At 42.3% G+C, this 18,354-nt stretch overlaps 2 protein-coding genes across 4 annotated transcripts in view; both read right to left on the reverse strand.

The window, feature by feature from the left end:
* CASC3 (CASC3 exon junction complex subunit) overlaps positions 1 to 18,354 on the reverse strand; it is a 19,347-nt gene continuing 993 nt past the window's right edge. Inside the window, exons 2-14 of one of the 3 annotated variants that reach the window (XM_081168659.1) lie at positions 16,326 to 16,353; positions 14,947 to 14,984; positions 13,960 to 14,118; positions 12,540 to 12,691; positions 11,586 to 11,762; positions 10,729 to 11,417; positions 7,807 to 7,871; positions 7,199 to 7,310; positions 6,602 to 6,700; positions 4,887 to 5,116; positions 3,330 to 3,452; positions 3,117 to 3,173; positions 1 to 1,406 (exon numbers count right to left, since the gene is read on the reverse strand). In XM_081168659.1, the coding sequence (XP_081024785.1) occupies positions 3,138 to 3,173; positions 3,330 to 3,452; positions 4,887 to 5,116; positions 6,602 to 6,700; positions 7,199 to 7,310; positions 7,807 to 7,871; positions 10,729 to 11,417; positions 11,586 to 11,762; positions 12,540 to 12,691; positions 13,960 to 14,118; positions 14,947 to 14,984; positions 16,326 to 16,353 (1,908 nt within the window). In that variant the 3' untranslated portion in view covers positions 1 to 1,406; positions 3,117 to 3,137. The remainder of the gene's footprint in view (positions 1,407 to 3,116; positions 3,174 to 3,329; positions 3,453 to 4,886; positions 5,117 to 6,601; positions 6,701 to 7,198; positions 7,311 to 7,806; positions 7,872 to 10,728; positions 11,418 to 11,585; positions 11,763 to 12,539; positions 12,692 to 13,959; positions 14,119 to 14,946; positions 14,985 to 16,325; positions 16,354 to 18,354) is intronic. The other 2 variants (XM_081168657.1, XM_081168658.1) reach the window with 2 other exon arrangements.
* The window catches only part of MSL1 (MSL complex subunit 1), a 26,232-nt gene continuing 21,940 nt past the window's right edge, over positions 14,063 to 18,354 (reverse strand). The window contains exons 9-11 of the transcript XR_014001798.1: positions 16,326 to 16,353; positions 14,947 to 14,984; positions 14,063 to 14,118 (exon numbers count right to left, since the gene is read on the reverse strand). The gene's annotated coding sequence lies outside the window, so the exon portion shown is untranslated. The remainder of the gene's footprint in view (positions 14,119 to 14,946; positions 14,985 to 16,325; positions 16,354 to 18,354) is intronic.

Below are 18,354 nucleotides of genomic sequence, written 5' to 3' on the forward strand. Positions count from 1 at the left end.
AACAGGAACAAAACAAATTTATTAACAAAAAATAGCTATCACAGTGTCATTAGGTCTAATATTTCAAAACCGATATGTTAAACGGATACATTTCAAACCTTAAGGCAGAGGAAAAGCAAATACACTTAGAACATACAGGGATTTTCCTTCAAATGCCAGCTGTACTTGTTGAAAATTAAATTAGATGGGTTATCAAATTAAAAAGAAACACAGACCCTGATATTTCAAGTAGGAAGCTACACATGCATGAAAAAGCAGACCGGCTGGGGATGGCTCACTGTGCCAGGGTCCAGCTAGTACTGGGCATCTTGCTCCAGCACAAGTGGCTACAGGCTGACCACTTAAGCTTTGTCCTCCTAGTGCAGTTTTGCAAGTGAATTAGAAATATGTAGGAAATGCAGGGCGTTTGGTGAAAGCCATGCAGCCCGGCAGGCAAAATCTAAGCTGCAATGTACGGGCAAACAGGGTGAAAGCCTGCAGGCCGTCACTTCAAGAGCTCCAAAGGAGGTTCAGTGTTGTTTCAGGAGGCGGACGAAGGCCTCTTGCACCTTCTGAAGGACACATGAGGTCGGGTCAAATAATGGTGTTTACAGGCTACCAACCACACATATAGGCCTGGTTACCCTCGTCCACTTGGGGGTACATTATATTTCCTGGCACTGTGGGGGTCAGAACAGCTCACGATTAAATGATCGGCAGACAAATGCTCACTGGGGCTCATTCTAAATTAAAGTCTTTCTCCTAAAAAAAAAAAAGTGGCAACAGAAAAGACAACTACTGCTTTCAGACAAGGCAACCCTTTTCCAGGTTCCTCTATAATTTTAATCCAAGAAAATAACAAGAGTTTGCACAACTATTATGACTTATTTTTTAAATCATATTATTGGAAAAAGTCAGCCAAGGAGAAGATAAGCCACACAACTCAAGTAACGTTAACAAGACCAATTAAACAGAATAGAAATAAAGTAAGTCAGGTTCTTCAAATTAACGTTAAGAAAGAGTTGGGTAGTTTTAGTTTTGACACCTAAAAACATTCAAACGAGGAAGGGAAAAGAATGTGGAGAACGGTTTTGCTCTCAGTGAGCAGAGAAATCTTACATCCAACAATGTTTGTACAGTCTCTTTGTCCCAAGATGGGAGAGAGAGACTGTAAAGATATGTGGTTTCACTGATGCCCTCCTGGTGGGCAATCTGGCCCCTGATCAAGATACTGGCATGGTATGGCACAGCAGAAGGGCCTGCATCCATGTACATCACCTATTACCAATGGAAAGGAGAGGAAAAGCTCACACAAAGGAGCCATCTTCTGCCTGCCACAGGTGCCAGCTCTGTTACTCTACTGAAACCAGCAAAGTGCAGCGTCCTTAAGTGTTGTTCCTTTCTTTGGATTTCTCATTTCTGCTGTCCTAGACAGAAACAAGAGGGGGAAAGAAAGCAGAGACCTGGCATTAACATGGCTTAGGAACTGGCATTGCCATGCCTGAACAATTCTACCCCAGGCCAAGAAAGATCATTAACCCCACCCTTATGCCTGTTCCATCTGGCTCTAGTTTTCCCTTTTATACCATGAGATTGCTTCTTTCATATGGAAACTAAAACCATTGACTGGGTTCTAAACTATGGTTAGTGTAGGCCATGGTTTACTGTGGTATCAGTGTCTTGCTCACTCCCCAGAACATCTCCTTCTGCCCAAACAGTTCCATTTCCAATGGCTACCCACAAGTCTTCTCACTATTTACACAAACTTGTTGTTTGTTGTACCTTATAACGGCATGACTTTTTACCAACACACCAGGAGATTAAAATTACTTGGGAGTGGCTAGAAGGTCAGGCAGGATCAACTGTCAGATTTCTGGGTGATTCTATGTTTCTTTGGCCTTTTTTACTCCCAACTGTTTAACGATACCAATTAAATTGCAGAAATGAAGAAAGCAGAGAGGGGTACCAAGAGTGCATTACTGTGTTGAGGGACTGTAAACTCTGTTCAGTTTTGGTATTCAGAACAAATTCCTGAGTTCAAAATTATTTTAAGTATATGTCTTGTGCATCAGGCTCCAATTTGCGGGTCTCGCGTTCTATTAAAGAACTAAGTAAACTGGGCAAGCCTGAAATCTGCCCACCCCTGAACCAGACAGCCAAGGGGATTCTCTCTAGAATAGTTATTTAAAGGAAAACACTCTCACTGTCAAAAGTTCCCCTTCGGGGGTCATTCATTCAGGAAGATTATCCTGAGACTAAGCAGCTTTAGGATGTGTATGATTTGAATTAGCCATATTCCCTTGCTGACACTCTTTTAACTGTTCTCACTGCGCCTGACCTGAGCTATACCATTTCAGATTGCGGGTGGTGCAGCTGACAAGGTGGAATGCTCTTCAATATGGGGAAAAAAATACTCCTCCATAACTAGAATGACCGGGGAGAAGGGTGCTGCTCAGGCTTTCCCTTGGCATACTGGTTGTATATCTGGCGAATGGTTTTGTATGAAAACGCACTGCACCATGTGAACCCCATCCGCAGTCTGAAGTGGTACCACCCAGTCGCAGGCTTATTTTGCTCAAGGGAGAGTGAGGCCTGTACAGTTAATTTCACCAGCCAGAAGTTAACTGGCTACTGATAACACACACATTTCCCTCAACATTTTCAAAAGTGGGAGGTCCATCACTTGGCTTTTGAAAAACAGGGGGTCTGCAGTACTTAGCTAACTGGGAACCACTGCTCTAGATCAGTATTTCCTAAAAGAGCGAGGGACACAATGTCTCTCCCACTTGGTACTTTTTTTATGTACTTGACATTTGCACTTTAATTATTTTTACAGCTATTTGTTAATTTTTCCAGCATAGGTTTTTTGTGGTGGAGGAGTGATACCAACAGCCTTTTCACTGACCCAGAAACAAAGAGGCAACCAAAAGGGGTTATTTTAAATCAAGTAAATAATGGTGCATTCCCCCGCCCCCTTATCACACGAAAAATGAAACCAGCTTTATTGTGAAGTAACTTCTCATATAGTAAAGCTGCCATTAAAAAGATGGAATTTTTAGTTTGGGTTTATCAGCGGGAATGTTTATTTTTGTTAAACAGGGTCCCAATGACACCTTGATCTTAACATCTAAGCTCACCTTCAATAGCGTTTAGAAATGTTAACTGGAGCCCTGTTTACAACCTGCAACGAGAATCTAGAGTTTGCAACATATCAGAACAACACAAAAGCAGAGATCCCCCACTTTCACAAACCACTCTTGTGGATCAAGGAGGGTCTTATGAATGGCGAACTCCCTCTCTAGGGATCACAAATGATCACACAGAGTGAATCAGGGGAGGGTAAGTGATACCTCAGGAGGTGGCGGCTTGATAGTGACAGGCTGCGAAGTTCTTCGGGGTGGTGAAGGTTTGGGCTGCACTTGCTGCTGGACTGTGTTATAATAGGTGACCCCTCCATACACCTGAGACTGGGCCTACAAACCAAGATAAAATGAAACCATTGGGTTAGTCTAAAGCAGACTTCCTCAACCTCGGCCCTCCAGATGTTTTTGGCCTACAACTCCCATGATCCCTAGCTAGCAGGACCAGTGGTCAGGGATGATGGGAACTGCAGTCTCAAGACATCTGGAGGGCCGAGGTTGAGGAAGCATGGTCTAAAGTGCTTGATAATATTACATATTATATTGTTATAACACCCACAGTATTGTTTACACATCATAGCTGCATGCGCGCACACACACACACACTAATTTAAATACAAAGTACACACACATAAATCAATCAATCACAGAAACACATCTGAAAGAGTTAAAAAGAAACATTGTTTGTCCAATTATAGGAAGCCGACATTTAAGGAAAAAAGGAAAAGAAAAAGAAGCCCCCCCCCCCCTTCATCCAAGCTTGATCTCTGGGCAAGGTACAGTAAATAAAGAAAAACCACAGCATCAACCAACTATAAAACAGATTGCCTAGTGAGCTTCATGACTGAGAGGGGATCTGAACCCTGAACTCCTAGGTCCTAGTCTGACATTTAACCACTGCACCATGCTGGCTTCCTAGAGTACTTCTGCTATGGGGCAGCTCTACAAATTAAGTAGGTAAATAAATATGGAGAAAGCCAAGAGTCACTTAGAGAAGGATCTTTTCCCTGAAACTTGAATTCGTTTTATTCTGGGTTGTTTTATTTGATGTGTTGTGTGTAAACCACTTTGAAATTTTTTTCTTTAAAATATAAAGTGGTATAGAAATAAATGAAATAAATGAAATAAATAAATAAATAAATAAAAATAATACTCACTGCAAAGAAAGTTGCCTAGACATTCCGCTATGGCGACTGTAATCTAGGTTTAAGGTGCCATTTGAAGATTAGCTTATATATCTGAGTTTCTAACACTGGGTGGGGAGGGTTGTTCTTATTATGTATTGTGTACCTTGTATGCTTGTGTTGTGAACCACCCTTAGATCTACTGATGAAGAGCAGTATATAAATTTAATAGATAAATAGGTAAGTTACAAATACCCAGACTTTTAGGCCAATGCCAAAGGAAACACGGAAAGGGAACGTCATGTTCCATGGCTATTAGACTTGTTTGGTCTTGCCTCCACAGCATGAAATCTCTTCTATCAAAGATACTTTCGAATTTGCTTGGCTTAGCTGCCTCTGACAACGCAATTACTAGCAAGAGGAATACCCAGAAGTACCCAGTGTGCATCTGCTACAACAGTGAGCAGCAGTCAGTGTACCACGTGCTGCATACACTTCTCGCTTTGCCTGAGCCCTAAAGACAGGACAAAAGCCTGCTCAGCTAGGAGGGGAGCCTGTGCCTAGCGATGCTTTGTCTCTCTGCCACCTGCCGCTTTAGATCTCGGTGTTTAAAGACTTAAAGCCCAGACGAGAACAAACTTACTTGAGCGTTGGAATACAGATGGGGAGGTGGTGGCGGCGGAAGTGGTCCTGGAGGGTAGGGGTAACTGGGATTGCCAAAATTCATCACTCCAGGGGGAGGGGAGAAGTAGGTCGGTGCTAGCAGTTGTTGCGGTGGGGGAGGCGGCGGCTGCTGTCCCGGCGACATGGAGACAGGAGGAGGATATAAACCAGGGTTGGTCAAAGGTGCTGGTGTCTGGTGTGGATGTAACCCTGGCAGAGAAAGAAGAGAAGAAGAGTCAGGCAGTTGCTTCTAAAATCAAAAACGCAACAGGGAAAGGGTGCTGAAGCGGATTACAATCTGCTCCATTAAGTGAAACGTTTTGCTGGAAGGATTCATGTGCCCATCCGATGGCACGAACAAGTCCTCTGCAGCATCTCTGTGCAATGCCCCAGCGCTGTGCTTGTGAGGATTGATCCTGGAGGGTAAAATCCCTGTGATTTGCAGATGGTCAGAGAATCCCTCCTTTTAAATCCAATTAAGCTCAAATGTTCTCTCCTTCATTTTGTTTTTCCTACCCAGAAGAAAATGGCAGCCGTGGGAAGAGAAAAAGGAAGGATTCAAATAATTATGCCAGCTGTGAGAAGAGACTTGTGGAAGAAACCTTCTCTCTTGCCTAAGACAGGATATGAAGTGGGCAAGGCTTCCCCCACAGCAGCAAGAAGTAAAAAAAAGCATCGTCTCCAGAATCTGATGGGAACAAGTACCTGATTCAGAATGCCCTCCTCTTCTAAAAAGTGAATCAGTAATCTTCTAAAATAATGTCTTAGCTCTTTTGAGTATAGATATGGCTGTAACAAATCTGTGGCAAATCTGTATGCTATTAAAACACGATGAGGCAGGTCTGTTTTTTGGACCCCTGATAATGGCAGGAGGGGAGGCGCCAGACCATCCCTGGAGGATCCACCCCTAACTCCCAATACGCAGAAGCTCATTATGATCCAAGAGTTCTGGGTGGGGTGTGGAGATTTTAAAAAATCACTGGGCTGACATGAATGCTTTTGGGGCTATGGAGGGGGAGTGCTAGCATGGAGCTTTTCTTTTATCTGTTGGTTAGTGGGTAGGAGCATTGTTTTGTTCGTTGTTAGTGTGCTGCCAATATTTTCTATCACAGGGGACTGGTTTTCTGTTTCTTTCCCCAATACAGTATGTTGTATGGAAAAAATATTATACGATCCTCCCCCCCCCAATGGCATAATGTGTTTATGTATTTCTTTCCCAATGTAAATCACTTGAAGACGCTTTGGGTGACAAGTAATAAGTTTATGACATCTGCCCACCTGCCCCCCATCATATCTGCCCAGAAGGATCAGCAAAACAATCTCTCCATCCCATCACTGCATTAGCTAAACCTAATTTAGATTTTTGTCTTCTGACACACATCTGCAACAGGGTTTCAAATGCAGCAGAATGGCACAGATGGAATCCAAAGCTTCAGCGTGGTGCCAATTTTTTTCACGGAACAGAGAAGGCTTTGTACCAAGGATGCCATTTGGTACTATAAAGCAACGAGCGAGGGGGAGAGAAGGGGGAAACGGTTTTGATCCAATATTCCTGGTTTTAGGCTTAAGGTAACCATCAACCCTATATGATTGCCCCATTATCTTTTCTCCCCATTTCTGTCTCACAGAGCTCACACCGGTTTGCGTTGGAGAGAAATGCCTGGACAGGAGGAGATGCGAGAAGCAATTCCCTACCTGGATGGGAGAGATGCATTTCTGGCTGAACAATCACCCCTTGGGGAGGCAGCGGGGCAGGATTCTCGCTGTGAGTGTAGATCGGTCCCTGGAACTGTACTGTAATGATAAACCACCAAATACGACCTTTATTCCATACACATTGGTAGCTTAACAGTAAACACACTGGGATCCCAGTAAAAAGAAGCCAGTTTCCATGAAGGCAGGGGGAAGAACATGTGAAATCATGCAAAGAACTGTTTAGCCACATCAGCTTTTAGAGATGGTTCAGGGGTGAATAAGGAGATGCTCCTTATTAACGGAAGTGGTGTCTGAACAAAAGTAAAATGGAAATTTCCTCTTTTTTTGGACTGGGGAGACTCAGCTTCAGATTCCCCTCACCCAGGAATTTAAAAAGGGCTTTGTTATTTTCATGCTGTTTAATTAGCAATTCGTATTTCCGTGTTATTCTGGTACAAATTAATCCACTTTTACTTGAGGGAGCACTTACAACACTGTTGGTGGAAGGCTGAATAAATCATCTGTAGCCCACTCAAGTTTTATAGTAGTACAAAACACAGGCAACCCAGAGATTTTTAAGCAGCAGCATGCACTCACGTGTGTCATAGTAGTGCCCTTCCATTATGCTTATGTGCACAGGCGGAGCAGGCTCTGGGACAGGCCTCTGACGCTGCGATGAGTAACGCTTTGCACGGCCTGCCTGAACACCCTGAAAAAGCACAAGAGTAGTCACAGTTCATATAAGAATGTCACAATGAAACACCCTGCTCCTGCCCATGCAAATTGGGATGTTCCCATTTTTAAGGCCTGTTCAGAACTTAAAGAGTAACTTGTTCAGAAACCTGAGAATCAAAGCTCACTTTAGGCTTCTAGTCATCAGAGTTAAATGAAAAGCAGCAGCTAACCGGGTACTTTATCACTTACATCTTACTCTGCCAATTCCTAGAGGTACTGGGTGGTGCTCAACACCTTTTCTGCTTTTGGCCCTTTCCCTTTATGGCAACAGCCTACCCCCCATTTCTCTGTAAACAACATCCAATCAGTTCAAATTCAACCCACTACAAGGGCTCAGCCAGACTCAAGTTATGTAACTTCCCCCAAATGCTGCAGGGACACTCTACAGAGAATTCTAGGGCCTCCGCCTATCCTCTGGTAGCCAGTCAGACCCACCACTTGAAAAGCAGGAAAAAGGCACAGGACTTTACCATCTCCTCCATCCTGTTGAACTGAGGGGGTGGGGCTGCTCCAATGTGCATCTGGTTAGGAATACCTATTGGGAAGGGAGTAAAAGGAAAAACAGCAACAAAGCTGATTACTATTTTACACTTAACATTAGAAAGAAACCAGGAAGAGGCAGCAGGTTAAGGAGGATCCTGAGGAAAGATGAAAATGAGAACAGATAATACTTGCTAAGATGCAGAGAGAGCAGGAAGATGTGCATGCAACTTATTGTCTCTAATACTGTAGGTCAGGAGGCAACATCATGTACCTACAGATTTCACTCACAACACCAGTACTGTCACATCCTGCAAACCTCAGCTTCCTTTATAACAGAGAATAAGCCTTCATGACAGAAAACAAGTTTTAAAAATATGTAACAGTACCTGCAGATAGTCTTCCTGTCTTGCAATCTATTCCCCTAGCTTATTCTCCCGCACCCCACTCTGAAGTCAAGGCGGGCCCTTTCGCTCCTCCAAGCAGAATTCACAGGAGATGAGTTAAGACTTGAGATAAGACTGTTCATAATCACTGCAGATAATTACAAAACTTGTATGTTTCTGTAAACCAACACTGCACTTCATTGGTTCCAGTCTGATATTATTTGCTGCAAGTGTTTTGATAGCTTTTGTGGTTTTTCTAGTTTATTGCACTATTTAGAATCCTTATAATACAAGTGTGATAGGAATGAACATTAAAGAGAGATTCAGCTGTAATGCCTGAGTAGACTAAGATCATGCCTGTGCTAGTCAATTTTGAGGAAGTGTGCATGGAGCAGCTGTGTACAGGCAACCTGCTCAGGTAATCTGTTTTACTCTGAGCATTCCAAGGTACATTAAATAAGAAAAAGGAGTGCTAGAAAGAACTCAAATGAAATCTGGCATGATAATATTTGGATAGACAAAAGCATGTCTAGACCTATTCAAAATCTGCCCTACAGAAACCCACGAATCCCCACAAAGAATGACCAAATTCTGCAGATAAAGTAAATATTTCTATTTTCAAGGACAAGCTCTTGTGCATGCTCTCTCATCACCTGACTCTTTGATGAATTCATGAACTAAATATTACATTTGAAGTGGCATTAAGTGACATGAAAATTATATTTGTGTAAGTTGGTATACAAGTCAGAAAGTGGCAAGTACCCACGTGTGAGCAGGGCTGGTTGCCACGTTTTCCAGTGGGTGCGGGAAGGAGGAGAGGGAAGAGGGAGAGAGAAAAACGTGGCAGAGGGAAGGTCCGAAGAGCACAAAATTTCAGCATGTGTAAGGTCAATATGTCACCTATGACTCATTACGGCCGCAGATCTAGAAGACTTCACGGCTTGACTGCACTGCAAAGCGGAATAACCAATGCAGTCAGCTCCTAAGACTCTAACCTTTCGTACTAATAATGAAAAAGATTTATTTGATACCAAATAATGTCAGAGGAATGTTCAGATGTGCAATAAGGTCCATAATGAAATGGAAGTTCAGGTGCCGTTTTTGATAAAAGAAGGGATGGCCAAGTGGCAGGCCTATATGTCTCTTCAAATGAACTGTATCTGCTCCCTCGTAACCATACTACAAATCTTTGAATGAAGTATATTTGGGGCTACGTTACAGAACACAAGGGCTCATAACAGGATGTCCACATTGGTAGATGGCACCAACTGCTGCAGAACCTACCCCCTCTGCCTCAACGAGAAGTTTATTTTCTTACACTTATATCCCACTTTTCTTCTGCCATGGAACCCAAGGTGATGTACACGCATTTCCCAGGTGGTCATGCCTTTGAGCACTGGTCAGAGACCTCCTTAGTTCCATCCAACCTCATGTGCTATCACAGCGGACTGGGTTGAGTTGGCTGAGCCTACAGTGGGTACTTCCCTGTGAACCCCAGCTTTTTTTCTTTTCTATTCAACAGTGCATTAAAGAGCACTTCACATACAACGGAGCTGTACAGAGTCCCTCATGGCTGCTCATTTACTTCTCTCCTCATCAAGGCAATGCAGAGTCTGATGGAAAACTATCTCTGTGTGTTTAAAAGCAACATTTGCAGCCTTCATAGTTAAAAAAAAGTTGAATTTTGAAAGCGTGGGCAGTGTTCAGCAACGGCAAGCATGATGTTTAAACACTGGAGGAGGTTTGACATACGAGGTCCTCACCAGTCTGAACCCTACAGAACTGTGAAACTGCTTTTTCTTCTTTATCTTAATGTGATTTCTCAGAATAACTGAAGGATATTATCTCTAAGAGAAATCAGCACAGAAAGAGGAGCTTTCACAGAATAGCGTTTTCAGTCACGGAACTCCTGTGTCCTCTCAGTTTAGGCAAATACTTAGTGGCTAAAAATTAACAATTGGGATTTTAGTACTGTATGTTTGAATTTTTTTAATGATGTTGGGACTTCTGCCAGTGAGTGGATATGTCCCAATGTCACAGAGATGCAATAAGAGCTTTTGGTTATTGCTGATCTTTGATCCTAAAAGACTCTGGTTACCATAGATTGAGCTGCTCAGATCCTAAAGAAAAGCAGGGCAGCAAAAACATCTAGACAAATAGTGGTGGACAGAAGCAACTTGGACTTAGGAAAACAAGAGCCAGGGCCTTAAGAAGATGGGAAGCAAGGAAGGGGAACATAATTAGAAAGTGAAGACTGGGGCTTAAGAAGGTGAGGTTTAGGAGGAGGACAAAGGAAAATGTCGCGGCAGGGCAGGGAAGAAAACAAAATTCTAGGAAATAAAGAGCACAGCTAAGGAATCACATAGCAGTTTGAAATAACCACATACATATTTGGCTAGAGTGATTTTTAACTGTTTGATGATGAGTCAGAACTTAGATTTACTGTTGTTTCTAAACTGCTCTATGGGGGTGGATTATAAATAAAGCTAGTCCCCCTCTGCTTCAGTTCATCAGCCAGCCACTTACCCTGAGGTTGTATGAACTGGGGCTGCCCTGGGCTCCAGTTCTGTTCTGTCATATTTAACTGGGTCATGTCTTGCTCGAGCCCATCTAGGCTGGCTTCAACAGGCACCTCCCAGTTACCAGTCTTTGCTGGCGAGGGAGATGGTATAACCTCAGTAGTTTTCAGCGGTGCAGGAGTCAACCCCAATGGAAGCGGGACTTCCTCGGCCAACTTCCCCGTCTCGCCTGCTTTGGTCCGAGTCCTCCTTGCCCGGGAGTACGACTTCTTCTCCACTGGCCTATCTGGTGGCGGCTGCAGAACATCTGCGGGAGCTGCTGGGCTTTCCGAAACCACCTCTTCCTTTTTAACAGGGGTATTGCGAATGTGTGGAATCTCTACTTCAGGAGAAGGCTCTCGTGGCGGGAGGGGCTCCAAACGCCTGGAACGGTAATTGCTCTCATGCTTTGACTGCTCACTGAAGCGAGGCGTGTGCTGGCTGTTCACATCCACAGCACGGTAGCATGGACGGGTCTCTTTGTAGCCACCGGGTCTTGGGAAAGTCCTCGGTGGGGGCATCCGTCCGGTCCCTGCAGAGTTCCTGTTGATGAATGTCCTGGGTGGCACGGGAGTACTTTCTAGGCTCTGGTGCCGTGGCGGCTTACTAGGCCGTTCATTGGCCCAATCTGGCTCTCTCTGTGGTGGACTCCCAAATCTGAATGGAGATAAGATGCTACAGGTCAGAAGCACATTCCTCAAGCTATTCAGGGCACAGAACTGAGTTCCACATCATTAATGTTCCTGCACCACCACACCATCCCCTCCCACTCCCCGGTCCAATACTATAATACAACAAGTCATACTCTTGTCTTTGTTACCTCACCTTGGTTTGCGCACTCTCCTGGGCTTGATGTCATCAGGGTTGTGTGTCGAGCGGATATCATACCCATAAAGAGCAATCAGCTCCTGCCTTGTTTTCGGTGCCTGCTCGTCTTCCCGGAACTTGTCATGCTCCCACTGTCCCTCATCTTTCCACAGCTTGCGCTGGCGGCCCTTAGGCCTTGCGTGACAAAAGGGAAAGAACCAGTGAGGCTTTAATGTTTATATTTTTAGAAAGCGGCTCTATCCCATCTTTCTAGCAACACAGGACCTCAGAAGGGGTTCAATACAATAGATTTAAAAATGTACTGCAACAGATGTTGAGATCTAATTTATGTTCCTATTCCTACTTTTGTTGCCAGGTTTGAAATTGAATTATCTTTGTATTATTGTATTGGCTTGTTGGAGAATGCATTTGTTATGGTCTTTGGTAGAAACAAGAAAACGTACTGATCTTAATACAGTGGAATACAAATAAAAACTAAAACCAGAGTCATATAAACGCACCGAGTGCAAGGAAAAAACTCAAATCAGGCAAAAATCTGACAAAACATAAAGGTCTTCATTTAGCCAAAAAGCCACTAAAATAAAAGTCAACTGGGCCTCAAGAGAGGGAATACTAAAACCAGGGTACCCCAATAAATAAAGCCTGTCCCAGGAGAAATATGAGACTCAGAGGAAACAGTCAAATGACTATGTAAAGCAAGTAATGTTTCCTGAGGGTTTATGCGCCAGTGGATGGCTGCTCAAAGCCACTCAAGGTTCTTGTAACTGCAACATTAAGAAATGGTCCCACATTGGCGATAGCACAGAGTTTAAAAAAAACACCAGTTTCCTGTATTAGCTTGTATTATTTTCTCTATGAGCAGCCATTCTTTCAACTTTCTAACCCTTCCTGACCAAGAGACCCCTTGCTCTGCAAACCCACCTCGCTTCACTCACTGCCCACATCACCTACCGGACTTCCTCTTCCTGAGTTTGCCCACGAAGGTCATGCTCAAAGAAAAGACCTTTGCGAGGTATGTATGCAGGGTTCTTCCGGTCCTCGTCATCATCCAGGTGCTTAGGAAGCTTTTTGCCAACCTTGTTCTCAATTGGTTCAGTGCTTTCCTACAAGAAAAAGGAAAGCAAGCGCCTCTTGGTCTTCTGCCTACATAGAAACCCACCAGAAGTGTTCCAGAACCCATCCTCGTCATACAATGTTTCGATCAAATGCTATCACAGAAGATAAAATTGCTAACAAATATACAACAGCTGTCTGAGAATAAAGATAGTATTCCCCATAAGACACTGTCCAAAAATCATGCAAGTACTCAGGAAAAAACAACTTGACGGAAAAGAAACCTCTCTTATCTAACTGATAAAGCAAAACCAGTAAATAAGAAAATGTTCTTCAAAGTGCTGAGTGGGATTCAACTAACAAGCCCTGCTGGCCGAAGCCTGTGGTTTCCACTAGCACAGCATGACTTCCTCCCCTCCCTGTGCTGCAGATTAGGCAAACAGAAGTGCCTGCATGGACAGCAATCCGCTTAGCACGATGCTGAGAAGTGTGGACAAGTGCATTTATGGTGAAGTAGACTCAACATTTGGAGTATACACTTATACACTGAGTATACACCTATACACTTAGAGAGAGACTTTTCAGCAACACTTTTTCTTTGTGTATGAATATTAAGAGAGAATTGTTGCAAGATTCTGTTCCCTTAATTGCAAGAAAAGTAAGAATTGTATGTTGAACTGCTGAAAATGTGAGAGAATATTTCTATCATTTGCAATGAAATTGTTTGACAGCTGAAAAATGTTGGGAAAAGATTAAAAAAATATATAATGGAGAAAATTTCAGGATATAAAGTACAACTAGATCCGCTGCTATTTCTCCTAAGTGATGTCACTATTGGAATACTGAAAAAAAGAAAGAAAAAAGAAAAAGGACAATGTCCAATGTTAGCTATATTCAGAACAGACCTAATGAAGACTTTAGTTAAGTCATTTGTTTCAATGGGTCTACTGACTCCAGGTATGAGTCAGTCGGGTATCATTATGTATGTACTGATTTGTTATATGTTAGAAATATCAGCTGTACAGAACACTAAAAAATTATGACAACACCAATGGCTAGAGACTGTGTAGAAAGAATGTAGGAACGTGTTCCAGTGGTGAAAATAACTAACTGCATTTGTGTAAGTGGAAAAAAGGCAAAGCAGTTTAAAATTTGATGCCTTTATTGATTTCCCTAACACTAGCCTATTACACAAAAATGCAGGAAGCTTCTTTTAGAACGTTATGAAACTAAGTATTTATTTCTTGAAAAGTAAATACAAAGGGCACCTTTTAGTTTAATTGTTTAGTACCTATACTCAGAATTTAGTAAGACTTACCTGGCCATCTCCACTCTGCCTCTCGCCTGCCACAGTGCCTTTTGATTCTGGTTTTTCATCCCCTTTGTCTGATTTTCTTGTCAGCTCATTAGTTTCATTACTCTCCCGCTTCAGGTCCACTTTGGATGTTTCCTCCTCACTGTATTCCCCCTCTTCAGCCTGAAACAAACATCCAATGTGATTCAATTGGTGCAGGTGCCTAGCAATTTAAAGATTATTATTTTTTACGAAAAATCTTTTCCTCCAGGACACAGTTTTGTCTGAACAGGCTTATACAAACTGTTTTGCTCTACAAGTCAATCTATTAGCAAACACAATCTAGGGTTTAATGTGAAAAGTTCTCACAGCATTCCTTCCCTGCTTCTGCTAAAGTGGCAGGAAACAAGCCAAATTCCATCTTGTTGTGATGTCTGAACCTGGGCTCGTGGCTTGTTTAAAAAGAAATGAACCACGAGGAAGAGCCAACATTTGTTGTTGGCTTACTGCTCATAGTTTGTTTGGGAGAAATAAACCACAAACCCAAGTTCAGTTGCCATGACAAAGCCAGACTTTGGCTTGTTTCCAGCAGTTCAGAAGTAGGGGAGGAGCACAATAAGAACTTTTCAGTTCTGTGTTCCTCACGCTCACACAAAACCAGTTTATTTATAATTATGGTTTAATGTAAGTGAACCACCATTTGGAACCTGATGGGTTCCCCAACACCTGCAGAAGATAAACAGGCATCCAAGGCACGTGTTTCTAGGTCTACTATCCCCCAAGGTATGCTTTGAATACAGAGGATAGATAACATGTAATAAATTTCAAAACGCAGAAGTTGGACTGCTTTTCCATGGCAAAGGAGATAAAAATTACACATCCCAAATTCATCCAAGGGCCCAGATTCCTGAAGGTTCCTTTTCTAAATAAAAGTTCATTGGCATGTTAATACTGTACACCAGAAAAATGGCAACAGACATATTTGAAATTGCCAGTAAAAATGTAACTCACCTCTGAGTCGTCAGCACTTTCATAGTCAGAAAGAACAGCTAAATATAAAGAAGAGTTGTTTGCGGTTAGACAAACCCTTTAAAATTTGTTCTCATATACTCTCTCAATCCATTGACAAAGTCATCATCCACACAACTTAACAGACACAACACTTGTTTTATCTTTGATGCACACTCATTTTTCTTTTCTTTTTTTTTACACATTCCATTCACCAACAAGACATACTGCTTCTCTATCTAAAACACTATAAATACACTGGTCATGCTTCTCTGCCCTCTTGGTAAAAAGCTCTGGTTCACATTCAAGCCATTTCTCATAACTACTGCAACCATCTCCTCTGTAGCAGTCCAATGTCACTTCATCCCTCTTGCCTAAATTCAGAATTCTGCACCAAAATTATTCAACACTTACATGACATGTAAGCCTTTCCTTAATCCCTACAATGTTTTCTCAACTGTTCTGGCTGTTCCCTTGAAAGTCCACTATGGCCTTGCCCCACCTAATCCTTCTGCCACCACCACCACCACATCCTCCTACCTTTGTTCTTAGCTCCTCAAAATCCACCACCCTCAATCATCTGTTGGCCTTATGCTTCCGTAAAATATTCACTTTTTTGCTTTGCTGCTTCTTATGTTTCCAGCTTCTTCTGAACACTTACATAATGCTGAAATTCCCATCTTCAAATCCCTCCTCAAAACTCAGCTTTCCGTTGAAGCTTCTAGGACAGTGCATCCTAATGAAGTGCATATATATATGGCTCCTTCACACTGCCACAGAGCCTGTGTCCAGTGAAGCAGGGGAAGTTTCACTGTCCACTCATGTTCACAAAGTGATGGTGGATATGGGAACCCTTGAGCTGTTCTTTAATAAGGCAGTTCTGGCCACATTCTATAAGCTTGGTGTGTAGAGGAAATTGAATGCCCTCCTCAGTCAATAACAAATGTCATAGATTACAAATACAGAAAACCATTTTATCAAGTGGTAAATGTGGGGAAGTCTTACCACTTGATAAGATATCCAAGCCATTAGAATGTATAGCAGAAAAAACATCACACTGTGTTTTCATTAAAACAAACAGCCAAACAAAACTCTGGTAGAAAACCTTACCACCCATTCATCTATGATGAGGTCCATTTCTTACAAAAAATGTCTGAATTTACCTACAGGCCAAAGTACCATAAGCATAAGGGCTTGTGTCTAGAACATCTTCCTTGTAGAATTACAACTTGATTTTTTTTAAAAGAAAATGTATATTGTGCTTGGTTGTTTTAAAAAATGCTATTACAATAAACATTAATTCTAAGAATATTCCCTGACCAAATCTACACTACGCCTCACCATTCACAATCATTCAAACTAAAAGAGAGAACATCACTTACCATCTCCTTCTATGCCATCTTCACTTTCCTGTTTTAAGAGAAAGAAATATTACCATACAGAGTAATGAGTGTAGATTCAGAAGAAAAACAGCATAACCCTCAATAAGAACACAAATGAAAATGCTTATTGCAATACACATATGTTAAGAAATCTATGTGATGAGGGAACACAAAACTGAATATTTTAATGAAACTGCAACATTCTCTATCATATAAGCAGACAGCAGCAACAATATTGTTCAGTTATTTTACGTGGGTCTTGCCAGGTGGGGGATGTAGCTAGTAGCCAAGATCCAGTACACTTAAATACATTACATTTATGCAGCCTCAGAAAATTTTGTTTCTCTTGGCCCAATTCTATTTTTCTTTTTGCTTTAATCCACCTCTTTTCCTTTTATTGCTTGTGTTAACAATAACAGCTGCATAGGGTTCTTTAGGATGTATTTTCTTCAGATGTTGTCTGGAAAAAGCTAGTGCTTTACACACCAAATCTCTGAAGGAGTCACTTATTTAGTCAGATTTGGCTATGGGAATGTGATTTTCTCATTTAAAGGGGGACTCACTTCTTATGGATGTACTGCACGGTCTCAAAACACACTGACTGCAGGATGGCTCAGTTTAGCAACAAGCCGGAACCCTGCCTACCAACCGATCTCATAAATAAAAAATTGGGTTTGTGTCTCAACTGGACAGGCAAGAGAAATAGCTCTTCCGCTGCAGCTTATGCATGCAGATGATGCACCTGCTGAGAAGAAGAGCAGGGCATTCTCCAGAGGCAGAAAGGTGCCCTTTCCCTACTCTGCTGGGAAAAGAATTGCCTGGTGTGAGCACACCTTTAGAAAGCAAGGACAAGCCTACAGTGGTACCTTAGTTCTCAAACTTAATCCGTTCCGGTAGTCCATTTGACTCCTGAAACCATTCGAAAACCAAGGCACGGCTTCTGATTGGCTGCAGGACCTTCCTGCGCTCAAATGGAAGTCGCTTCAGACGTTCGGCTTCCGAAAAACGTTTGCAAACCGAAACACATACTTCCGGGTTTGCGGCATTTGGGAGCTGATTTGTTTGACAAGGTACCACTGTATTACAGACAACAGACTGTCAACAACTTCCTTTGCAAAGAGAAAGAGCCCCAAGGAAGGGCTGTTAATGTGGGGAACATGTTGGGACCTACAATTTCTGCTTACTAAGCCTACTTCCTTTACTCATTCATGTTTTCAGGCTTGATCATGTTACATGACGCTACCCTCTTTCTATTTTTCTTTATTTCTTGTGTCTCCCCGCACAACCATTTAGGTCTTCTTACAGAGGTGGTCTGCTTCAAACTTTGAAAGCCATACCTTCAAAAGAACAAGGGAGTCAGGAAAGCAAACGAAAAACATGGCAGCTGCTAAATGCTATCCAGAAGGATGTGCAATTCCCACCCAACCACAGTAGATGTGTCCCAACTGGCAATCTAAACCAGGTATTCCAAGCTTGGAATCACTGTACAACATTTTAGCACACTGGATACATACTATTTCATTGCACTATGACAACAAGACTGCAGCTGTTAGCTGTTGATTCCACCTTAATTCAGGGGAAAACTGAATCAGAACTGAGAACCAATCTGGTATTTCAGTACGAACAAAATAATTAGTCAAAGACCTGGTGGATCTATCAAACAAGCAGCCAATGCAATAAAACCAAGTGCATGCCATCTGTAAATCCTAATGTGGCCATCCAGCAAAGGGTGTGTCTTAATTCCTAAAAGCTCTCTTTCAAATGCTGTCTGCTTCAAACTCTTCAGTTTTATCTCCATTTGGACACCACCACCAACCCCACCATTACTTTGCAAATGGACCAATAACCTTAGCAGCTTCAATGACCATATTGTTGTTTTTATAGCTTTCAAAACATCACAGCAAAGTTTGCTTACCAAGACTATTGGAGCTTGTTAGCTAAAAACCTCAAATGTCACACTTAACATTAATGTTACTCCAAGAAACGAAAGTGGTTGATGACACCCTGGTCTTTGAAAAGCCTAGCGGGG

This window comes from Podarcis bocagei (assembly GCF_964188305.1).
Source record: "Podarcis bocagei genome assembly, chromosome: 13".
NCBI classification, from domain to species: domain Eukaryota; kingdom Metazoa; phylum Chordata; class Lepidosauria; order Squamata; family Lacertidae; genus Podarcis; species Podarcis bocagei.